General features: G+C 42.3%; 1 protein-coding gene across 9 annotated transcripts in view; it reads right to left on the reverse strand.

Annotated features, from left to right (window-relative positions):
- farp2 (FERM, RhoGEF and pleckstrin domain protein 2) overlaps nt 1-19726 on the reverse strand; it is a 222184-nt gene that overhangs the window by 154017 nt on the left and 48441 nt on the right. For all 9 annotated transcript variants that reach the window (XM_080185077.1, XM_080185083.1, XM_080185054.1 and 6 more), the window contains exon 3: nt 80-184. In XM_080185077.1, the coding sequence (XP_080041203.1) occupies nt 80-184 (105 nt within the window). The remainder of the gene's footprint in view (nt 1-79; nt 185-19726) is intronic.

The raw sequence follows: 19726 nt of genomic DNA on the forward strand, positions 1-19726 counted from the left end.
TAGCTGCAATGATGAGGCATTTGCTGAATTGAGATTTTGACCATTGTCACAAGAGCACAGAACTGTCTAGACTACATACCTCATTTCCCTGGCTGTTTCGAAACTCCAGGCCAAAGTAATCACTCTCGACAAGGTTGAGACGATGGCAGATTTCATCCATCACAACTTGACCATAAGCTTTTTGCTGGGGAAGAAGAATCACAGATATCAAGACAAATGAAATCGTTTTGCAACATCAACTTGCATTTAAATATCACTTTTAACATAGTAAATCATACCCATGCACTTCAGGGGAGTGTTTCCAAATAAAATTTGGTACCAAGCCACAATGGAGGTGCAGGAGGTTAGAGATACAGAATGGAAAGCCATGGAGGGATTTGAAAACATAAATGAGGATTTCAAAAATCAAGAAAGTGTTGTTGGATCAGGAATCAGCAAGAACTGGAACAATGACTGAACATGACTTGGTGCAGGCAGCAGTTTCAGATGAGCTTCAGCTGATGTAGACTGGAAGATAGGGGACTGGCAAAATGAGCACTGGAATAGTCAAGGCTAGAGGAAACAAGGTGCGAATCAGAATTACAACAGCAGATACAGACAGGCAACATTGTGGAGCTAGAAGCAGCTGGCCCTGACCTTAGGTCCGAAACTCCGTTCAATTGCCAAGTATGACACCAAGGTGGCAAATAACCTGGTTCAGCCTCTCAGTTGCAGGGGAGGGGGATAGAGTTAGCAGTTCAAGAATACAGTAGGTGATAGAGACCAAAAACAATGGCTGGAGTCTTCCCAATAGATTGGAGTAGATTTCTACTCATCCAGTACTCAATTGTGACCAATTAGAGACAGCGAGATGTTAAATGTGGTGGCAAGGACACACAGTTGGCTATCATCAGCATACACAAGAAGCTTATGTTGTTTTTCCAGAGCTGTCACTGCAAGGAATTTCACAACAACTTCACTGCAGCCTTAATGTTAGCTTACTTGTGACACTAATAAATAAACTTAAAGACAGTAGGTAGATGAGAATGAGTGGAGTGGCGGTTAGTGGGGACAGCGGGCAAGGATAGGTCTTTGGGAATCTATAGTGGTAATGGTAATGGGAGCAAGAAAAGAGGCCACTACAAATGAATCACTGGCCAGATAGATAAGGATGAAATCAGATGGGTCAGTCCTACCCAACTGGAAGCCAAAGGCCAGGCATGGTGGGGTCACAGAATCCCTACATTGCAAAAAGAGGCCATTTGGCCCATGACGTCTGCAATGAATCCACATAATTATCCTGCTAATCCCCCTAACCTACTCACTTTGGGACATTAGGGACAAATTTAACATGATGAATCCATCTAACTTGCACATCTTCGAACTGTGGGAGGAAACCCACATAGACCAGGGGAGAATATGCAAACAGTCGACAGTCATCCCAGGTTGGAATCAAACCTGGGTCCCTGGCACTATGAATCAACAGTGCTAGCCACTGTGCCACCCTGTCAGAGGGCAAACCAGCGGAGAATGTAGGAATTTGCCAAGGTCACATCTGTAAATCTGATAAAAGCAGTTTTGATGCTGCAGTGAAAACCTGATTGGAGTTGAGGGAAAGATGGGCATGGATTTCTGAGGCAAAAAATTAATTTGAAGTCTTTGGAGAAAGGAGGGAAGATTGGCAATCTGCTGGCAGTTTTCAAGGACAAGGGGATCAAGAACATTTCTGAGAATACTGGCAATGGTAAGTTTGAAGAGGAGGGAGACAGTACCCGAGAAGCAGGAAGAATTAATTTCATTATCATGTGGGCAGGAAATGGGTTGCATGGATATGACAACTTTGAAGAGGGCATGAGGACAGATAAGAAATAAACTAGACAAAGATGAGTTCAGTGGGGGAAACTTCCCTGTACTTACAGGAAGGGTAGAGAGGTAAATACATCAAATAAGATCATAAACAGGAGGAGTAGGCCAGTCAGCCCCTCAAGCCTGTTCCACCATTCAGTAAGATCATAGCTGATCTAATTGTGGTCTTAACTCTGTTTTCTTGACTTCTTCCAAAAACCCTTAACCCCCTTGCAGATCAAAACCTGCAATTCAACCCTGAACATATTCAATAACTCAGCCTCCACTGCTCTTTGTGGAAGAAAATTCCAAAGGCTAACAATACTCAATTAGAAACTCATCTCCATGTTAAATGGGAGACCCCTTATTTTGAATCTATGGTCCATAGTTGTAGCCTTTCCCATGTGCAGAAGCATCATCTCAGCAACTACCTTGCCAAGCACCCCAGAATTTTCTGTTTCAATAAGATCATCTCTCATTTTTCTAAACTCCGATAAGTATAGGTCCAGCCTTCTCAGCCTTTCTTTGTAAGATAACCCCTACTCCCCTGGAATCAACATGTTAACCTTCTCCGAACTGTTGCCAATGGAAATATATTCTTCCTTAAATAAGGAGATTAAAACCATTTACAGCACTCTAAGTGCGGTCTCGCCAATGTCCAGTACACTCGTCTGCCATAAACATTCAAGTCTACATCCATTTAATTTCAGAACAGAGATAAAAAGAGAAACAATTATGTTGAAAGTGTGTAATTAATAGTTTTAATGGAGAATAGGGTAAAAGAAGTGGCAAAGGGATAAGTGACCAAATGAGTATCTGCAGAAATGCCATAAAACGGAAGGCCAAAGATTTTATAATCAGGTATCTGAAAAAGTAATTGCAAGTGATTTGAGATGGGTGGGAAGAGGCAGGCTTTCCTCAGAAGGTACAGCATAAACTGCGTTGGGAGAAGGAAGGGGTGGAACAAGGTAAGGCACTCAAAGGAGAAGAGATTGCACAGGCATAAGGGAGACAGACCAAGTGCAATTTGCTAACAGCCACACCAGCAGTATAACCAAATGGGGAGGGTCAAGCATGTGTCATAACTCATCAGACAGATCTCTCCAAGATCAGGATTTCATTGCAATCAATGATAAGCTTATAAATGCAATGGTCTCATTCACAAGTAAATAGACATTCCAGAAGATGCAGGGAGGGATGGGGAGCGGAACTGAAATCCAGAATTTTGTGACTCAGAGGGGAGTGAACTGCCCACTGAACTTGGTCCCAATTTAACAGGGTGCAGAAACAGAAATCCAGAGGGTATTCATCCACAAATCTCTAAAACTTGCAGGCCCAGTTGAGGAAGCTAATAAGTCCATGTTAAAATAGAGGAATGACACAATAGCAAGTAAGTTATGCCAAATTGTTATAAAACACCAGTTAGTCCTCAGTTAATGTCTTGTGGTCAATTCAGGATGCCAAAGCCAAAGAAAAGATATCAAGGCCTAGGAGAGGTTGCCTGGAGCCAGGGAATTAAACAAACTTAATTACATGGGGAGACAAGAGAAGCAGCAATTGTTTTCGTTAGAGATTTGATAGGCATCTTCAAAATCATTGTGTGTTTTATAGAGTAAATCATGACGTGTTCCTAGAGTAAATAAGAGGAAACTTCCCAGTGACATGTGGTAAGTAACCAGAAGAGACATCTTTAAGGTAATTGGTAAAACAACCAGTGGAGACATGGGGGAGGGGAAGTGTAGCGATATGGGGGAGATGCAATTATGCAGTGAGTTGTGACCTGGAATGCTCTGCCTGAAAGGGTGATGGAAGCAGCTTCAAATGATAACTTTTGAAAGGAATTAGTTAAATACTTGAAAATAAAATTGTAAGGGTACAGGGGGGAGGGGAGAGATACAGTTGATTGAATATTTTTTCAAAGCGCCGGCACAGGCATAATAGGCTGAACGAACACCTTTCATGCTTTATTAGTCCATTTTTTTAATATCAATAACTCAAACATCCCTAGGGCAAGCCCAGCTCAGTATTGGCAGAGGTTGGAACTGTGCTGCCTTGGGATTGCAAAGGCAATATGGCAAGAGACTAATTGATATCTTTTGGATAGAATATACAATTGAATAATGAGTTAAATCTTTTAACATCTGGGATAAGACAACAGGAAAACAAACAGCACTAACATCTCGAGTCTTACCACTGAGTAGAAATGGACCAAGAGGTCAGAATTTTGGGAATTCTGCAACAAGTAACTCACCAAAGCCTGTCCAACTAAAGGTCGAAGTCAGAAATGTGATGAAATACTTTCCATTTGCCTGGAGGAGTGCAGCAATGTGGATACCATCCAGGGTAAAGCAGCTCATCTACCTTCAATGTTCACTCCTTCCACCACCAGAGAACAATAGCAGTGTACCACCTACATTGTAAAATGCAGCAACTAATTCAAGCTCCTTTAACAGCAGCACCTTCTAAAACATTGCCATTATCATTTCGAAAGACAAGAGCAGGAGACACTTGGCATTTGTTAGAATTCTCTGAGGAGGTAACAAGCAGGTTGGAGAGAGGAGAGCCAATGGATGTTATTTACTTGGGTTTGCTGAAGGCCTTTGACAAGGTGCCACACAGCACATTGCTGAGTAAGAGCCTACGATGTTAGAGGCAAGGTACTAGCATAGATAGAAGATTGACGACAGGCAGATGGTAGAAAGTGGGGACAAGAGAGTCCTTTTCAAGGTTGCAACCAGTGACTTGGAATTCCACAGGGGTCAGTGTTGGGACCACAGGTTTTCACTTTATAATCAATGATATAGATGAAGGAACTGAGGGCACTATGGTTAAGTTTGCAGATGCTACAAAAATAGGAGGAGAGACAGGTTTCATTGAGGCAGCAGGGAGGCTAAAGGAGGACTTGGACAGATTAGGAGAGTGGGCAAAGAAGTGGAATACAATGTCAGAAACAGTGAGGTTATGCACTTTGTTGGGAAGAATAGAGGCATGGACTGGTTTTAAATGGGAAGACAATTCAGCAATCAGAAGCGCAAAGGGACTTGAGAGTCTGGTTCAGGATACTCTTAAGGTTAACTTGCAGATTGAGTTGATAGTTAGGAAGGCAAATGCAATGTTAGCATTCATTTTGAGAGCACTAAAATACAAAAGCCGGGATGTACTGCTTTATAAAGCTCTGGTTAGACCACATTTGGAGTATTATGAGCAATTTTGGGCCCATATCTAAGGAAGGATGGGCTTGTCCTGGAGAATGATTCCAGGAATGAAAAGCTTGACACATATGAGGAGCAGTTGAGGACTATGGGTCTGTATTCGATGGAGTTTAGAAGGATGGATTGTGGGGGGAGATCTCATTGAAACTTACAGAATACTGAAAGGCCTGGATATAATGGACTTGGGGAAGATGTTTCCATTAGGAGGAGAGACTAGGATAATAAAGGGATGACCCTTTAGAACCGATGAGGAGGAACTTTTTCAGCCAGAGGCTGGTGAATCTATGGAATTTATTGCCACAGAAAGCTGTGGGGGCCAGGTCTTTGAATATTTTTAAGACAGAGATAGATTGGCTTTTGATTTGGAAGGGGATCAGCAGTTACAGGAATAAGGAAGGAGAATGGGTTTGAGAAGTTTGGTAAGAAGTCTTACAACACCAAGTTAAAGTCCAACAGGTTTATGTGGCAGCACAAGCCACATGGCTTGTGGCCACATGATGGCTACCATCATTAAGTTTATCAGCCGTGGTTGAATGGCAGAGCAGACTTGATGGGTCAAATTACCCCATTCTGCTCCTATATCTTATGATCTTGTCAACATCACTACCTGCAAATTCTCCTCTAAGCCACACACCATCCTGGCTTGGAAACATACAACCATTCCTTCACTATCGCTCAGGCAAATTTCTGGAACTCCCTCCCTAACACCACACGGGCTGTAGCAGTTCAAGAAGGCAGCTCAACACCACCTTCTCAAGTGCTGTTAGGGATGGACAATAAATGCTGGCCTAGCCAGTGACGCCCACATCTCATGAATGATTATTTTTAAAAGCCAGATCTACATCATATCATCCAGTGCCAAGACAGATTTGTATTCAGCAGATGTTAGTGACAGGGGCTACTCTCTACATCAAAAGAAGTTTCTGTCTGTAGTTTTCTATTTCCCTGCTTCATTATCATCACTATTTACAAGCTCCAAAACATTTAACACACTTGCCAATGCTGATGGTGCTTATGGAAGGAGATTAAGTCCTGTTGCTGTACTTCAGAGTGTACACTCGTCAGTTCACTTCTCAGTGAGCTGTAACAGGGGCACATTCAATAGGTTAATACAAATACTCATTATCCTTACACAACTCTGCCTCTACCCCAAAACAGGAGAGTTGTTATTGCAGAATACCACTTCCTTCAAATTTGTCACACTCCCCCGCCCCAAAAGAATGTAATCCTTTAACATTTTAACTTTTACAAGGCCCTCAGTGAGATCAATGCTATTTTTCATCTCCCCATTAAATGCCACTGAGAAATCACTTAAGAGCAAGTACAGATATGAGATATTCATTTTTCAAGTGGGAAATATTTTTTAGGTAATATACACTCACTGCAGTCTCCAATCTACTGCTTGTTAAATAATTAATGCTAATGCTTTTGCCATTGACCCTAACATGCAGTATCACTAAAGTCTGAGGAATAGCCCCACAGGCATGAGCCTTCAGAATCTTACTCAAGCCATTAGTCATTCTGTATCGAAGCCTAGACTCTTGGCATCAGAGACAGGATACAACCACAGGATTCAAAACTCAATCTGAGATTTTCCTGATCATAATTCTTGTGTTGATTTTGGTCTGATTACAGCTGTTTATTTCCATAGTAGCTCCTTTGACATTGCTGAACTAACTAAAGTTAATTTATTAATCACAAGTAAGGCAGACGTTAACACAGTAATGATGTTACTGTGAAATTACCGTAGATGGGATGGCCACCTCCAGACAATATTGCGGACAGTCTCCTGAATTCAGCAGCAACAATTAGGTGGGAAGACACCACAGGAATGTTAAGTTCTCCTCTCTATAGGTACTTCTATATTTAATGTGATGTTCTGCAGTGGGACACTTAAATGGAGATTGAAAGCCACTGTACACAGCTTTCTCTATTTGTGCTACAATTTGGGCTTAAAAATGGAGGCATGTCATCAAACAAGACATGCTAAAATGACTAGTCAATTTGACCCAGATTTGTAAAAATCACTATTCTAACATAAGTAAATACACTGACTGCTTTAGTCTGTATTATGTGGCTATATTTCAAAGACAGTTGATAAGTTAGCATAAGACTATGTTAAACTCCAATTTCAGCACACACTTAAAACCAATCTTCAGCATATGGTGCAGCCTGTGGAAACTGTTGTCAGACTGTTTTGTGAGAAGCTGATTCTATGAGACCTGAACTGCAAGCAGTAAATAGGAGCTAATGCCCACCATTTTTTCAGACAAATATTTAGGCTGTTGCTCTCCCTGTACCAGCAAGCTGGGCTGCTACAACTTGAAACAGTTCACATCTTTTGAATGTCAATGCTGCCAAAAATGGAACATAAACAGATGTAGCCCCAACAGATTTGGTTTGTGAATTTTATTTAACAGCATTCTACCATCAGGCTCTGCTATTCATACAGGGCTGAGCCAGCATTTAGGAAATGTATAGCCACTCCAGGATTTATCTGAGCCAGTAAACAGCAGCTCAGTTAAAAAAAATGAAGCTTAAAAGCAGATCTTCAAGTGAAATGCCTCCAATAATGCCAGAGTATGTCCAACATGAGACCAAAATTCATCAATTTTCAGGACAGTTTGTCGGAAGGTTACAGTTTGACCATATAGGGAGCTGCTTGCCAGTAATCCAGATTCACAAACAATTTCCTCATGATGTTTCCAAATATACCTTGAATTCCAGATCACATTAATTGTTGTACTATTATGCAGATTCAATTCCAAACCCAGTCAACCAAATGAAGACAGAAGTACACAGCTCCCAGAATTTTGCCTGTGCCTGCAAGATTAGGTTTTGTAAATTATATTTGCCCAAGATTGAAATTACAACATTCTCCAAGTCTCAGAAACAGATTTCATGTATTCTTTGAAAATGTAGGCTCTCATTTAATTAAAGTCCCAATTGTTCCAGAAAACAGCCACACAAGTTGTCAATAGTGGTACATTTAACTATTGACTGCTGGGATCAAAACATTACCTCCACACTCTCCTTCCATCCCCAGTGCTCTGATTTCAGCTTCTACATCAAAATGAAAACCAACCAGTAGCTCCAAAGAACAGGAACCATGATACTTGTCTTTAATGCTTTTAAATATCAAGCGTTTAGCTAAAATGCAGAAGAATGTTACTGCCCTTTAATACATTTTTATTTGGGAAGAAGATTAGGCTTGCACTACATAGAACTTTTTTTTAAGATAATGAGGGTGAAGATTTTTTTTAGATCGCTCAAGTATTTGCATTTCTGATTGGGGGAGAGGGCATTCCAACCAGCTAGTCATGCAAATATTCTCCAGATGGCTTTAATGGTTCGTTTATATTGGGAATTGCTCCTGCATGCACAGGTGTTTCAAAGATTCTGTTCAGTGGCATTTACATTAAAGATTTTTCACACTAGAGGAGTACAACCAGAGAAAAGCGTGCAATTCTCAGGTGCACAAGGAGGTTACAAATCAGCGCCTGGGTTCACATTCTCAACTTGAGTTACGATAGCAGAAAAGAGGCACCATAAAGAAGCCACTGGATTGTGCAACCACCCAGCACCAGCTACTAGCTACACAAATACCACAATCCTCTTTACCATGACCAAGTCAGTCTCTGAACACATCTTCAATTGCAAGCTTTAGATAGCAAACGGGTCAGACCAGCTCGCACAACAATATAAACGGCAAACTCGCAACGATGTAGCCAAGGTAGGGAGGCAGATGAGAAAGGCCCATGAATGGGTAAAAGTAAATAATTGCAACGAGAATTGGAAAGTTTACAGAATTCACCAAAGTCGGGCAAGAAAACAAGGAGGGGAAAGAGCAAAGACTGGAGGAAAATGCACAATAGGATGAATAGCAAATATCAAAAATTTTAAAAATAGATATGTGGGTCTCTAAAATACAGATTAAATAGGACAATAGTTTGGGTAAGGACATAGATGGTGCATCAGTCCTCAGAAGTGAAGCCTTAGATATCAGTAACAGTACATTAAATGGAACTGAATACATTTAGACCTAGATTATTTCCATTGAAACAAATAGATGAAAAAAATGGAAATGTATTATTTTGGCCCGTCAGAGCTTCTGCTATCACAGCTCATCTACAATCCACACTCACCATGACCTTTAGGATGATGATTTAACTTTAAGCACTGTTATAGAGTTCTCTGCACCCCATAAGTAATCCAACACGAGAAAGGAAGAACAAAAAAAAATTTTTAATCCTTCATGAGTTGGGGGCATTGCTGGCTAGGGCAGCATTTGTTGCCCATCTCTAATTGTTATCAAGGTGGTGGTGGTGGTGAGCTGCCTTTTTGGTGTTGGTACACTAAGAGTGCTGTTAGGGAGTTCCAGGATTTTGACCCAGTGTCAATGAAGGAAGGTCAATATAGTTCCAAGTCAGGATGGTGTGTGGCTTGGAAGGGAAACTGCAGGTGATGGTGGTCCTATGCATCTACTGCCTTTGTTCTTCTCGGTGGTAGAGGTCATAGAGTCAAAGAGATTCACAGCATGGAAATGGGCCCTTCAGCCTAACTTGTCCATGCTGCCCTTTTTTTCAAAGCCCCTAATCTAATCCCAATTACCCACATTTGGCCCATATCCCTCTATACCCATTTTACCCACGTAACCTTCGAAATGTTTTTTAAAAGATAAAATTGTACCCACCTCTACTACTTTCTCTGACAGCTTGTTCCAGACACTCACCACCCTCCGTGTGAAAAAACTGCCCCTCTGAACACTTTTGTATTTCTCCCCTCTCACCTTAAACCTATGCCCTCTAGTTTTAGACTCCCCTACCTTTGGGAAAAGATATTGACTCTCTACCTTGTCTACGCCCCTCATTATTTTATAGACCCCCGTAAGGTCACCCCTCAGTCTCCGACGCTCTAGAGAAGTCCCAGTCTATTCAGCCTCTCTGTATAACTCCCAAACCTCAAAAACTTAAACCCCAACCCTAATAATTTAAACCCTCAGTCCAAATCCCAATAATTTAAAACACTAATCCCAAATGCCAATAATTTAAAACACTAATCCCAAATGCCAATAATTTAAACTCTAACCTCAAACCCCAATAATTTAAACCCTAATTGAAACCACAATAATTTAAACCCTAACCCCAAACCCCAATGACGTAAACACAACACAAACACCCAAACTGCAATAATTTAATCCCTCTCCCCCAACCGCAATAATTTAAATACCAACTCCAAACCCCAATAATTTAAACTGGGACCTCAAGCCCCAATGATTTAAAACCCCAACCCCAAACCCAAGTAAATTAAACCAAATCGCAATAATTGAAAACCGGACCCCAAACCCCAGTATTTCAACCCTAAGTCTAAACCCCAACAATTTAAACACTAACCCTAAACGCCAATAATTTAAACCCAAACCCCAAAAATTTAAACCCTAACCTCAAACTGCAATAATTTAAACTCAGACCCCAATAATTTAAACCCTAACACAAACCCCAATAAATTAAACCATAACCCCAATAATTTAAACACTCATCCCAAACCCAATGATTTAAACCCTAACCCCCATAGCTTAAACTCAGACACTAATAATTTAACCACAATTAACCCTAAACCGCAATCATTTAAATCCTAACCATACAACCAAATAAGTTAAACCCAGCTGCCAATTATTCAAACCCTTGCCCCAAATCCCAATAATTTAAAACATAACCCCAAACCCCAATAATTTAAACACTCATCCCAATCCCCAATAATTTAACCCTAATCCTCACTATATGGAGGATGTGGAAGCATTGGAGAGAATCTAGAGGAGATTTACCAAGAAGCTGCCTGGTTTGGAGGGTAGGTCTTATGAGGAAAGGTTGAGGGAGCTAGGGCTTTTCTCTTTCGAGCTGAACAGGATGAGAGACGACTTAAGAGGTTTATAAGATGATGAGGGGAATAGATAGGGGAAGAGATAGTCAGCATGGTTTTGTAGCGGGAAGGTCGTGCCTTACTAACCTTATTGAGTTCTTTGAGAAGGTGACCAAAGAGGTGGATAGGGGTAAGGCAGTAGATGTGGTATATATGGATTTTAGTAAGGCGTTTGATAAGGTTCACCATGGTATGCTTCTGCAGAAAATGCAGATGTATGGGATTGGTGGTAATTTAGGTACTTGGATCAGGAATTGGTTAGCAGATAGGAGACAGAGGGTGGTGGTTGATGGTAATTATTCATCATGGAGTTCGGTTACGAGTGGTGTGCCTCAGGGATCTGTTTTGGGGCCACTGCTGTTTGTAATCTTTATTAATGATCTGGATGAGGGTATAGTTGGGTGGATTAGTAAGTTTGCTGATGACACCAAAGTCGGAGGTGTGGTAGATTGTGAGGAAGGGTGTCGAAGTTTGCAGGGTGACTTGGACAGGTTGCAGAGCTGGGCCGCGAGGTGGCGGATGGAGTTTAATGCGGAGAAGTGTGAGGTAATCCATTTCGGTAGGAATAACAGATGTGTTGAGTATAGAGCTAACGGGAGGACTTTGAATAGAGTGGAGGAGCAGAGGGATCTAGGTGTATGTGTACATAGATCCCTGAAAGTTGGGAATCAAGTAGATAAGGTTGTTAAGAAGGCGTACGGCGTCTTGGCGTTTATTGGTAGGGGGATTGAATTTAGGAGTCGCAGCGTCATGTTGCAACTGTACACAACTCTGGTGCGGCCGCACTTGGAGTACTGTGCGCAGTTCTGGTCCCCACATTACAGGAAGGATGTGGAGGCTTTGGAGAGGGTGCAGAGGAGGTTTACCAGGATGTTGCCTGGTATGCAGGGGAGGTCCTATGAGGAGAGACTGAGGGATTTGGGGTTGTTTTCACTGGAAAGAAGGCGGCTAAGGGGGGATCTTATAGAAACATATAAGATGATTAGAGGTTTAGATAGGGTGGATGGTGATAGCCTGTTTCCTCGGATGGAGAAATCTAGCACGAGGGGGCATGGCTTTAAATTAAGGGGGGGTAGTTATAGGACGGATGTCAGGGGCAGGTTCTTTACCCAGAGGGTGGTGAGGGACTGGAATGCCCTGCCTGCTGCAGTTGTAAATGCGCCTAGTTTGGGGGCGTTTAAGAGATTGGTGGATAGGTTTATGGACGAAAAGGGATTGGTTTAGATTAGTGGGTCAATGTTTTTTTTTTAAAAATAAGACTGGTCGGCGCAACATTGTGGGCCGAAGGGCCTGTTCCACGCTGTAATGTTCTATGTTCTATAGATAGAATGGACATTCAGAGAATATTTCCTCAGGTGAATGTAGCTGTTACTAGGGGGCATAACTATAAGGTTCATGGTGGGAGATATTGGAGGGATGTCCAAGGTAGAGTCTTCACTCAGAGTGGTTGGGGTGTGGAATGGACTGCCTTCCGTGATAGTGAAGTTGGACACTTTAGCAACTTTCAAGTGGCTATTGGATAGGCACGTGGAGCACATCAGAATGATCAGGAGTGGGATAGCTTGATCTTGGTTTTGAACAAAGCTCGGCACAACATCGGGGGCTGAAGGGCCTATACTGTGCTGTACTGTTCTACATTATATGTTCTATAACTCAATCCATCAAGTCCTGATAGCATCCTAGTAAATCTTTTCTGCACTCTTTCTGATTTAATAGTATCCTTTCTATAATAGGGTGACCAGAATTGCATACAGCATTCCAAACATGGCTTTATCAACGTCTTGTATACAAGACGTCCCAACTGTGTATTCAATGTTCTGACCAATGAAACCAAGCATGCCGAATGTCTTCTTCACCACTCTGTCCACTTGCGACTCCACTTTCATTGAACTAGGAACATGTACCCCTCTTTGTTCCATATCACTTTGTTCCGTAACTCTCCCCAGTGCCCTAACCATTAATTGAATAAGCCCTGCCCTGGTTCAATCTACCAAAATGCATCACCTCACATTTGTCTAAATTAAACTCCATCTGCCAATCATCAGCCCACTGGCCCAATTGATCAAGATCCTGTTGCAATCCGAGATAACCTTCCTCACTTTCCACCATGCCACCAATCTTGGTGTCATTTGCAAGCTTACTAACCATGCTCCCTCTATTCTCATCCAAATCATTAATATAAATGACAACAGTGGGCCCACCAAGGATTCCTGAGGCACACCGCTGGTCACAGGCCTCCAGTTTGAAAAACAACTCTCTGCAACCACCCTCTGGTTTCTGTCAAGAAGCCAATTTTGTATCCATTTAGATATCTCACCCTGGATCCCATGAGATTTAACTTAATGCAACAACCTACCATGCGGTGCCTTGTCAAAGGCCTTGCTGAAGTCCATGTAGATGATATTAACTGCACTGCCCTCATTTACCTTCTTGGTTACCCTTTCAAAAAACTCAATCAAATTTGTGAGACATTTTCTTCCACTCTGAGCCAAGCTGACTGTCCCTAATCAGTCCTTGCATCTCTAAATACCTGTAGATCCTGTCTCTCAAAATACCTTCCAACAATTTATCCACCAGAAGACGTCCCAACTCTGTATTCAATGTTCTGACCAATGAACCCAAGCATGCTGAATACCTTCTTCACCACTCTGTCCACTTGTGACTCCACTTTCATGGAACTAGGAACATGTACCTGTAGTTCCCAGGCTTCTCCCTGCAGCCCTTTTTAAACAAAGGCACAACATTTGACACTCTCCAAACTTCAGAGACCTCACCCATGACTATCAATGATTCAAATATCTCGGCCACGGGACCCACAATTTCCTCTCTAGCTCCCATAACGTCACAAGGAAATGAAAACCTCCAGATAAGTGCAAGTTCCTTGGAAGATGCTGTCAAAGATTTGAATTTATATGGAGCATTTCACTTCCTCAAGACATCTCAAAGCACTGAACAGAACGTACAGCCAATGAATTACTTTTGAAAGGTAAATTTGGCTGCTATTCCACTTACAGCAAGAGCTCAGAAACAGCTATGAGATAACTAAACAACTACAACATTACAGGTTGATGACCTTTCATCAGAATTCAATGCAAACTCTGCTTTTCTCCACAGAAGCTGCCTGACCAGCTGAGAACTTCCACACTGTATTTCTTAGATTTCTGCAGTATTTTGTTTTTGTATCGGAGCAGCAATATCTGCTCTTCTTCCAATAGGCCATAATATATTTTATGCTCATGAAAGCAGACCAGGGCACCTGCTTAACATTTCTTCCAAATTACAACTCTATCGATGATTCTGCACTTCCTCAGCAATGCTCTTAAATATCACTCTCGGGATTATACATTTAAGTCCCACCCAGAGGATAAGAGGTGAAAAATATGGCTCAGAATCCATCTTCATTCTCTATCCAAGGTCATCCTGACTTCCAAGGTTACTATTACCAGATTGCAGCCAACTAGGAATTTGAATAATGCGGCAGCATACATCTGTGAAGGAGAAGATACTGAACTAGATAACAGACAACTAAAGACAGTATGATCAGCTGTTATATTTCTTCCTTTCTGCCAAGAAGCATTACTGACTAAATGGTCTACAGATGACATCTACAGATGTCAGGGTGACTTATGAACAGGCCTAAAGCCTGAAATGATCCACCTACCAAAATAGCATCTCTTCACATCACAAGCATTTCCTACCACGTACGAGAGGGTGACTATACACCCAGGTTCAACCCTTGTAATCTGGCAGAGTTTTGCCCTGTACACACATCATGAATCTAAAACAAACTTCACTACTACCATTGCTGTTCACTCAGTAATACAAACAGTAAAAGGAGGCCTCACTGGATGCCACTGAATCATGCTCCATTTTAAAAGCACTGTACTTCATATCCAAATAGCAACTGCACTTTATAATCTAAGAATCAGGTGCTTTCTCAAGCAGCAGCTAATCCACCCATGTGGATGTTGCTGGCTAGGCCAACATTTATTCCCCATCCCTCATTTCCCACAAGAATACTGCAGTAAAGCTGCCTTCCTGAACTGCTGCAGTCCAAAGTGTTGTTCTGAAAGAGATCCAGAATTTTGACCCAGCAACAGTGAAGGAACGGTGATACATTTCCAAGTCAGGTGATGAGTTACTTGGAGGGGAACTTCCAGGTGATGGTATTCCCACATACCTATTTCCCTCGTCTTTCTAAATGCTAGTGGCCGTGAGTTTCATAAAAAAACAGAAACCCTACAATGCAGAAAGAGGCCATTCGGTCCATCGAGTCTGCACCGACCACAATCCCGCCCAGGCCCTATCCCCATATCCCTACATATTTTATTCACTAATCCCTCTAACTTACATATCTCAGGACACTAAGGGCAGGGGAGATTAGATCAACCTAACCCGCACATCTTTGGACTGTGGGAGGAAACTGGAGTACCTGGAGGAAACCCACGCAGACAAGAGGAGAATGTGCAAATTCCACACAGAGAGTGACCCAAGCTGGGAACTGAACCCAGATCCCTGGAGCTGTGAAGCAGCAATGCTAACCGCTGTGCTACCATGCCACCCTTTTTTGAAAGGTGCTAAGGAAGCTTGGCGAGTTCCTGCAGCACAGCTTGTAAATGGTACACACAGCTGCCACCGTGCTGTGGCAAAGGGAGTGAACGTTTGTGGATGGGGTGTCAATCAAGCAGGCTTTGTCCTGCATAATGTCAAATTTCTCAAGTGTTGCTGAGCTGCATCCATACAGACAAGTGGAGAGTATTCCATCAAGCTTGTGCCTTGTAGATGGTGGACTGGCTTTGGGAAGACAGCAGGAGGAGTTACTCACTGCAAGATTTCCAGCCTCTGACGTGTTCTTAAGTGTCTTCATATGGCTAGTACAGTTAAGTATCTGGTCAAAGAAGTAAAGTTTATTTATTAGTCACAAGTCAGTTTACTGTTCCTCCTACTTACCTGGATATGCACTTACCCTGGAATAATGCCATTTTGATGATAATAAAAGCAAAATACTACAAACCAAAAGTGCTGGAAAAGTTCAATTTCAAGTCGAATATAATTCTTCTTCAGTACTGAAGAAAAGAGGCAGAAATGTGCTGGGGTTTATGTTATAAAAGACAGGAGGGTTAGAGTCAAGCAAAAGAACAAGTTAGGGATAGGCTGGAGGGCAGGGGAGATTAAATGACAAAGGTGACATGGAACACATGGCTAAGTGAGTGGAAATGGTAGCAGTAAAAGGAACAAAGTAAATATATTAGTCACAAGTGGGCTTACATTAACACTGCAATGAAGTTACCGTGAAAATCCCCTAGTAACCATACTCCAGTGCCTGTTCGGATATACTGAGGGAGAATTTAGCACGGCCAATGCACCTATCCAGCATGTCTTTTGGACTGTGGGAGGAAATTAGAGCACCTGGAGGAAACCCCTGCAGACACAGGGAGAACATGCAAACTCCACACAGATAGTGACCCAAGCCAGAAGTCAAACCCAGGTCCCTGGTGCTGTGAGGCAGCTGTGTGTTAATCATTGTGCCACTGTGCCAACCTTCGTAGACCCTAGGATGTTGATAGTGGGAGAATTCAGTGATGATAATGCCATTAAATGTTGAAGAATAAAGGTTAAGATTCTTGTTGGAAATGGTCATTGCTTGGCACAAATGTTACTTTCCACTTTTTTTGTTTATTTATTAGTGTCACAAGTACGCTTACATAAAACTACAATTACGTTACTGTGGAAATCCCCTAGTTGCCACACTTTGGTGTCTGTTCAGGTACATTGAGGGAGAATTTAGAATGGCCAATGCACCTAACCAGCATGTCTTTCAGACTGTGGGAGGAAATTGGAGCACCCAGAGGAAACCCACAAACATGGGGAGAATGTGAAGACTCTGCACAGGCACTCAAGGCTTGGAATCAAACTCAGGTCCTTGGCACTGAGAGACAGCAGTGCTAACCACTGTGCCACCAAGGCCAAAGTTGGATATTTTCCAGGTCTCATTGCATTTGGACAGGGACTGCTTCAGTATCTGATGAGTAACAAATGATGCTGAACATTGCGCAATCACCAATGAACGGTCCCACTTCTCACCTTATGATAGAAGGAAGGTCATTGATAAAGTAACTGAAGATGGTTGGACTAGGACACTACCCTGAGGAACTCCTGTAGTTGTGTCCTGGAACTGAGATTGACTGAGCAACAGATACAATCATCTTCCTTTGCATAAGGTATGACTTCAACCAGCAGACAGCTCTCCTATTGATTCTCGTTAACTCCAGTTTTGCTAACACTCCTTGATTTTGGGATGAAAATGTTTTATGATGCTTTCCTATTTTCATTTAAAAATTTTTTTTAGATCCTCAAACTATCTTCCCATCTACATGCTCCTCTTTGATAACATTATAGGATAGACGCTATGCGTAAAACATGGGAAGCCGTGCATTCATATACAGTAAACAAGCAAGCACGTGATCATTTCAGTCCAACAACTGCAAGAAAAATGCAATGAACAAAGGAGGCCATGACATATCGCGTTCATTGATCTCAACAAGGCTTCCAACCATAGGAGCAAAAATGATCTATTTAAGCTGAAGGAAACTGGTTGCCCTATGAAACTATTCCTTATAATCTCTTTCCATGAAATCATGATAGGTTCAGTCTACGATGCAGCAACATTAGAACTATTTGAGATCACAGTGGGGTTAAAGACAGGTTGCATTAAGGCACTTCTTTGGTGCTGTCATATGGCTTTAATTCATCAAGGCAGATGCTTAAGTCTCCAGAACTGACATGTTCACTTGGGATCCAAGACAAAGGTGCACTCAAGTCTCAGAGCTGTTCCATTCCCATGATGTCACACTAGCATTCCATACTAAGGGATATCTTCAGCAGAAAACTGACACACACTGTCTCATACCTGTGAGAGTTTGCACTGACCATCAGTGTCAGGAAGACAAATATCATAATCCAAGGTGTTGCCATGCTACCATTTATCAGCCTTGACAACTCCAGGAGTTGTTGACAGCTTCACATATCTCAGCAATTTCATGACGTTGAAACCAACACACCCATCATGAAAGCTGCAGCTGTTATTTCTACGGTGAATAGCATGGAACAGCAGCCTGATGGGAATACAGTGGCAAGCACTGATGCCTCATAGCGCCAGGGATCAGTGGTCAATTCTGGCCTTGTATGCTTGTCTATCTGGAGTTTGCATGGGTTCCCTCCGAGTGCTCTGGTTTCCTGCCGCAGATGTGTAGGTTAGGTGAATTAGCCCTGATAAATGCTAATTTACGGTGATGGGGAGGATGGTCTTTTGGAGAGTCGGTGCAGCTCGATGCATTGTGCATCATAGAATCCCTACTGTGCAGGAGGTCATTCAGCCCATCGAGCCTGCACCGACAACAATCCCACCCAGGCCGTATCCCTATATCCTATGTATTTACTGCGCTAAACCCCCTGACACCAAGGTGCAATTTAGCTTGGCCAATCCAACTAACCCACAAATCTTTGGACAGAGGGGAAACTGGAGCATGGGGAGGAAACAGGCAGACATGGGGAGAATGTGCCAACTCTGCAGTCATCCAAGGCCAGAAAGTAATCCTGCGAGGCAGCAGTGCTAACTATTATGCCACCTTTACACCTGAGAACACCAAACTATGAGTCTATCAAACCTGTGCCATCAAGTGCATTCTACAGTGGTGAGACTTCAACAGCAAATGGTAGGCAAGCGAAAAGGCTGGAAAATCTCAGGTCTGAAAGCATCTGTGGGAAGAGATAGGGCCAACATTGAGTTTAGATGACCCTTCCTCAGAGCTGAAGCTCATGACTTCCTAGGCGTCCATACCTCCACTACAACTGAGATACGAAGATGGTGGACAGTGACACAGAAACAGATGGCCGGGCTTGCTGCTGGAAGCATTGGAGGAGCAGATGAGAAACAGAAAGCTCAGTAACCAAGAAAGCCTAGAGAAAACAGTCGCAAATGAATCATGCAACTTCTCAGTCCAGTGTCTTCAAGTGCAGCTAATGTGACAGTGGCTGCCATGCTAAAGGGGGTCTTCTGAGCCACATCAGGCAATGTTTAACACAGAACTGGTCAAAAGTGACACAAACCATGATCTCACCATGCACAGGGCTGCCAAACAAGGCATGCTTTTAACAATGCTGACATGTAGTTAGTCACTCAATAGTTAGGCTTTTTAGCTTTGAGTGAGAGCTGTAGTAAAGAGAAAGGCAATAAAAAACTAAGTCTTAAGAAATAAGAGTTCTGTAATTCATATTTCAACTATAGTGAGTTCGAGGTATCTGGTACTGGTATACACCACAAGCTTTCTTACAAATGGCAACAGGCATCAAACTTAGCTAAACATTATAAGCATAAAATCATTGTCTATCCAGAGGATAGCAAGTTAAAATATTAGGGTAGAAAGTGAAATTTAATATAGCTATTGAAAAGGCAAGTCATCTGAAACAGTGAATTATCATGTTTCAGTAATTGCTGATACATTCACTGAAATGAGAGCACAAACAGACAAGCAGGAATAGTTAGAATAGAATTGTCTATCCTGAAGCTACACGCACCAGGCATATTTACTAATGAAGTACTGAGCTGGACAGCAGCACAGTAAGAAGTCTCACAACACCAGGTTAAAGTCCAACAGGTTTATTTGGTAGCACAAGCTTTCAAAGTATTGCTCCTTCTTCAGGTGAGCGAGCTTGCAATCCTCCTCATCTGAGCAGATCCTGTGTATACGGAGGGTTTGTAGGGGATGGCT

This window comes from Carcharhinus amblyrhynchos, chromosome 3, assembly GCF_965287045.1.
Source record: "Carcharhinus amblyrhynchos chromosome 3, sCarAmb.v2.hapA, whole genome shotgun sequence".
NCBI lineage: Eukaryota > Metazoa > Chordata > Chondrichthyes > Carcharhiniformes > Carcharhinidae > Carcharhinus > Carcharhinus amblyrhynchos.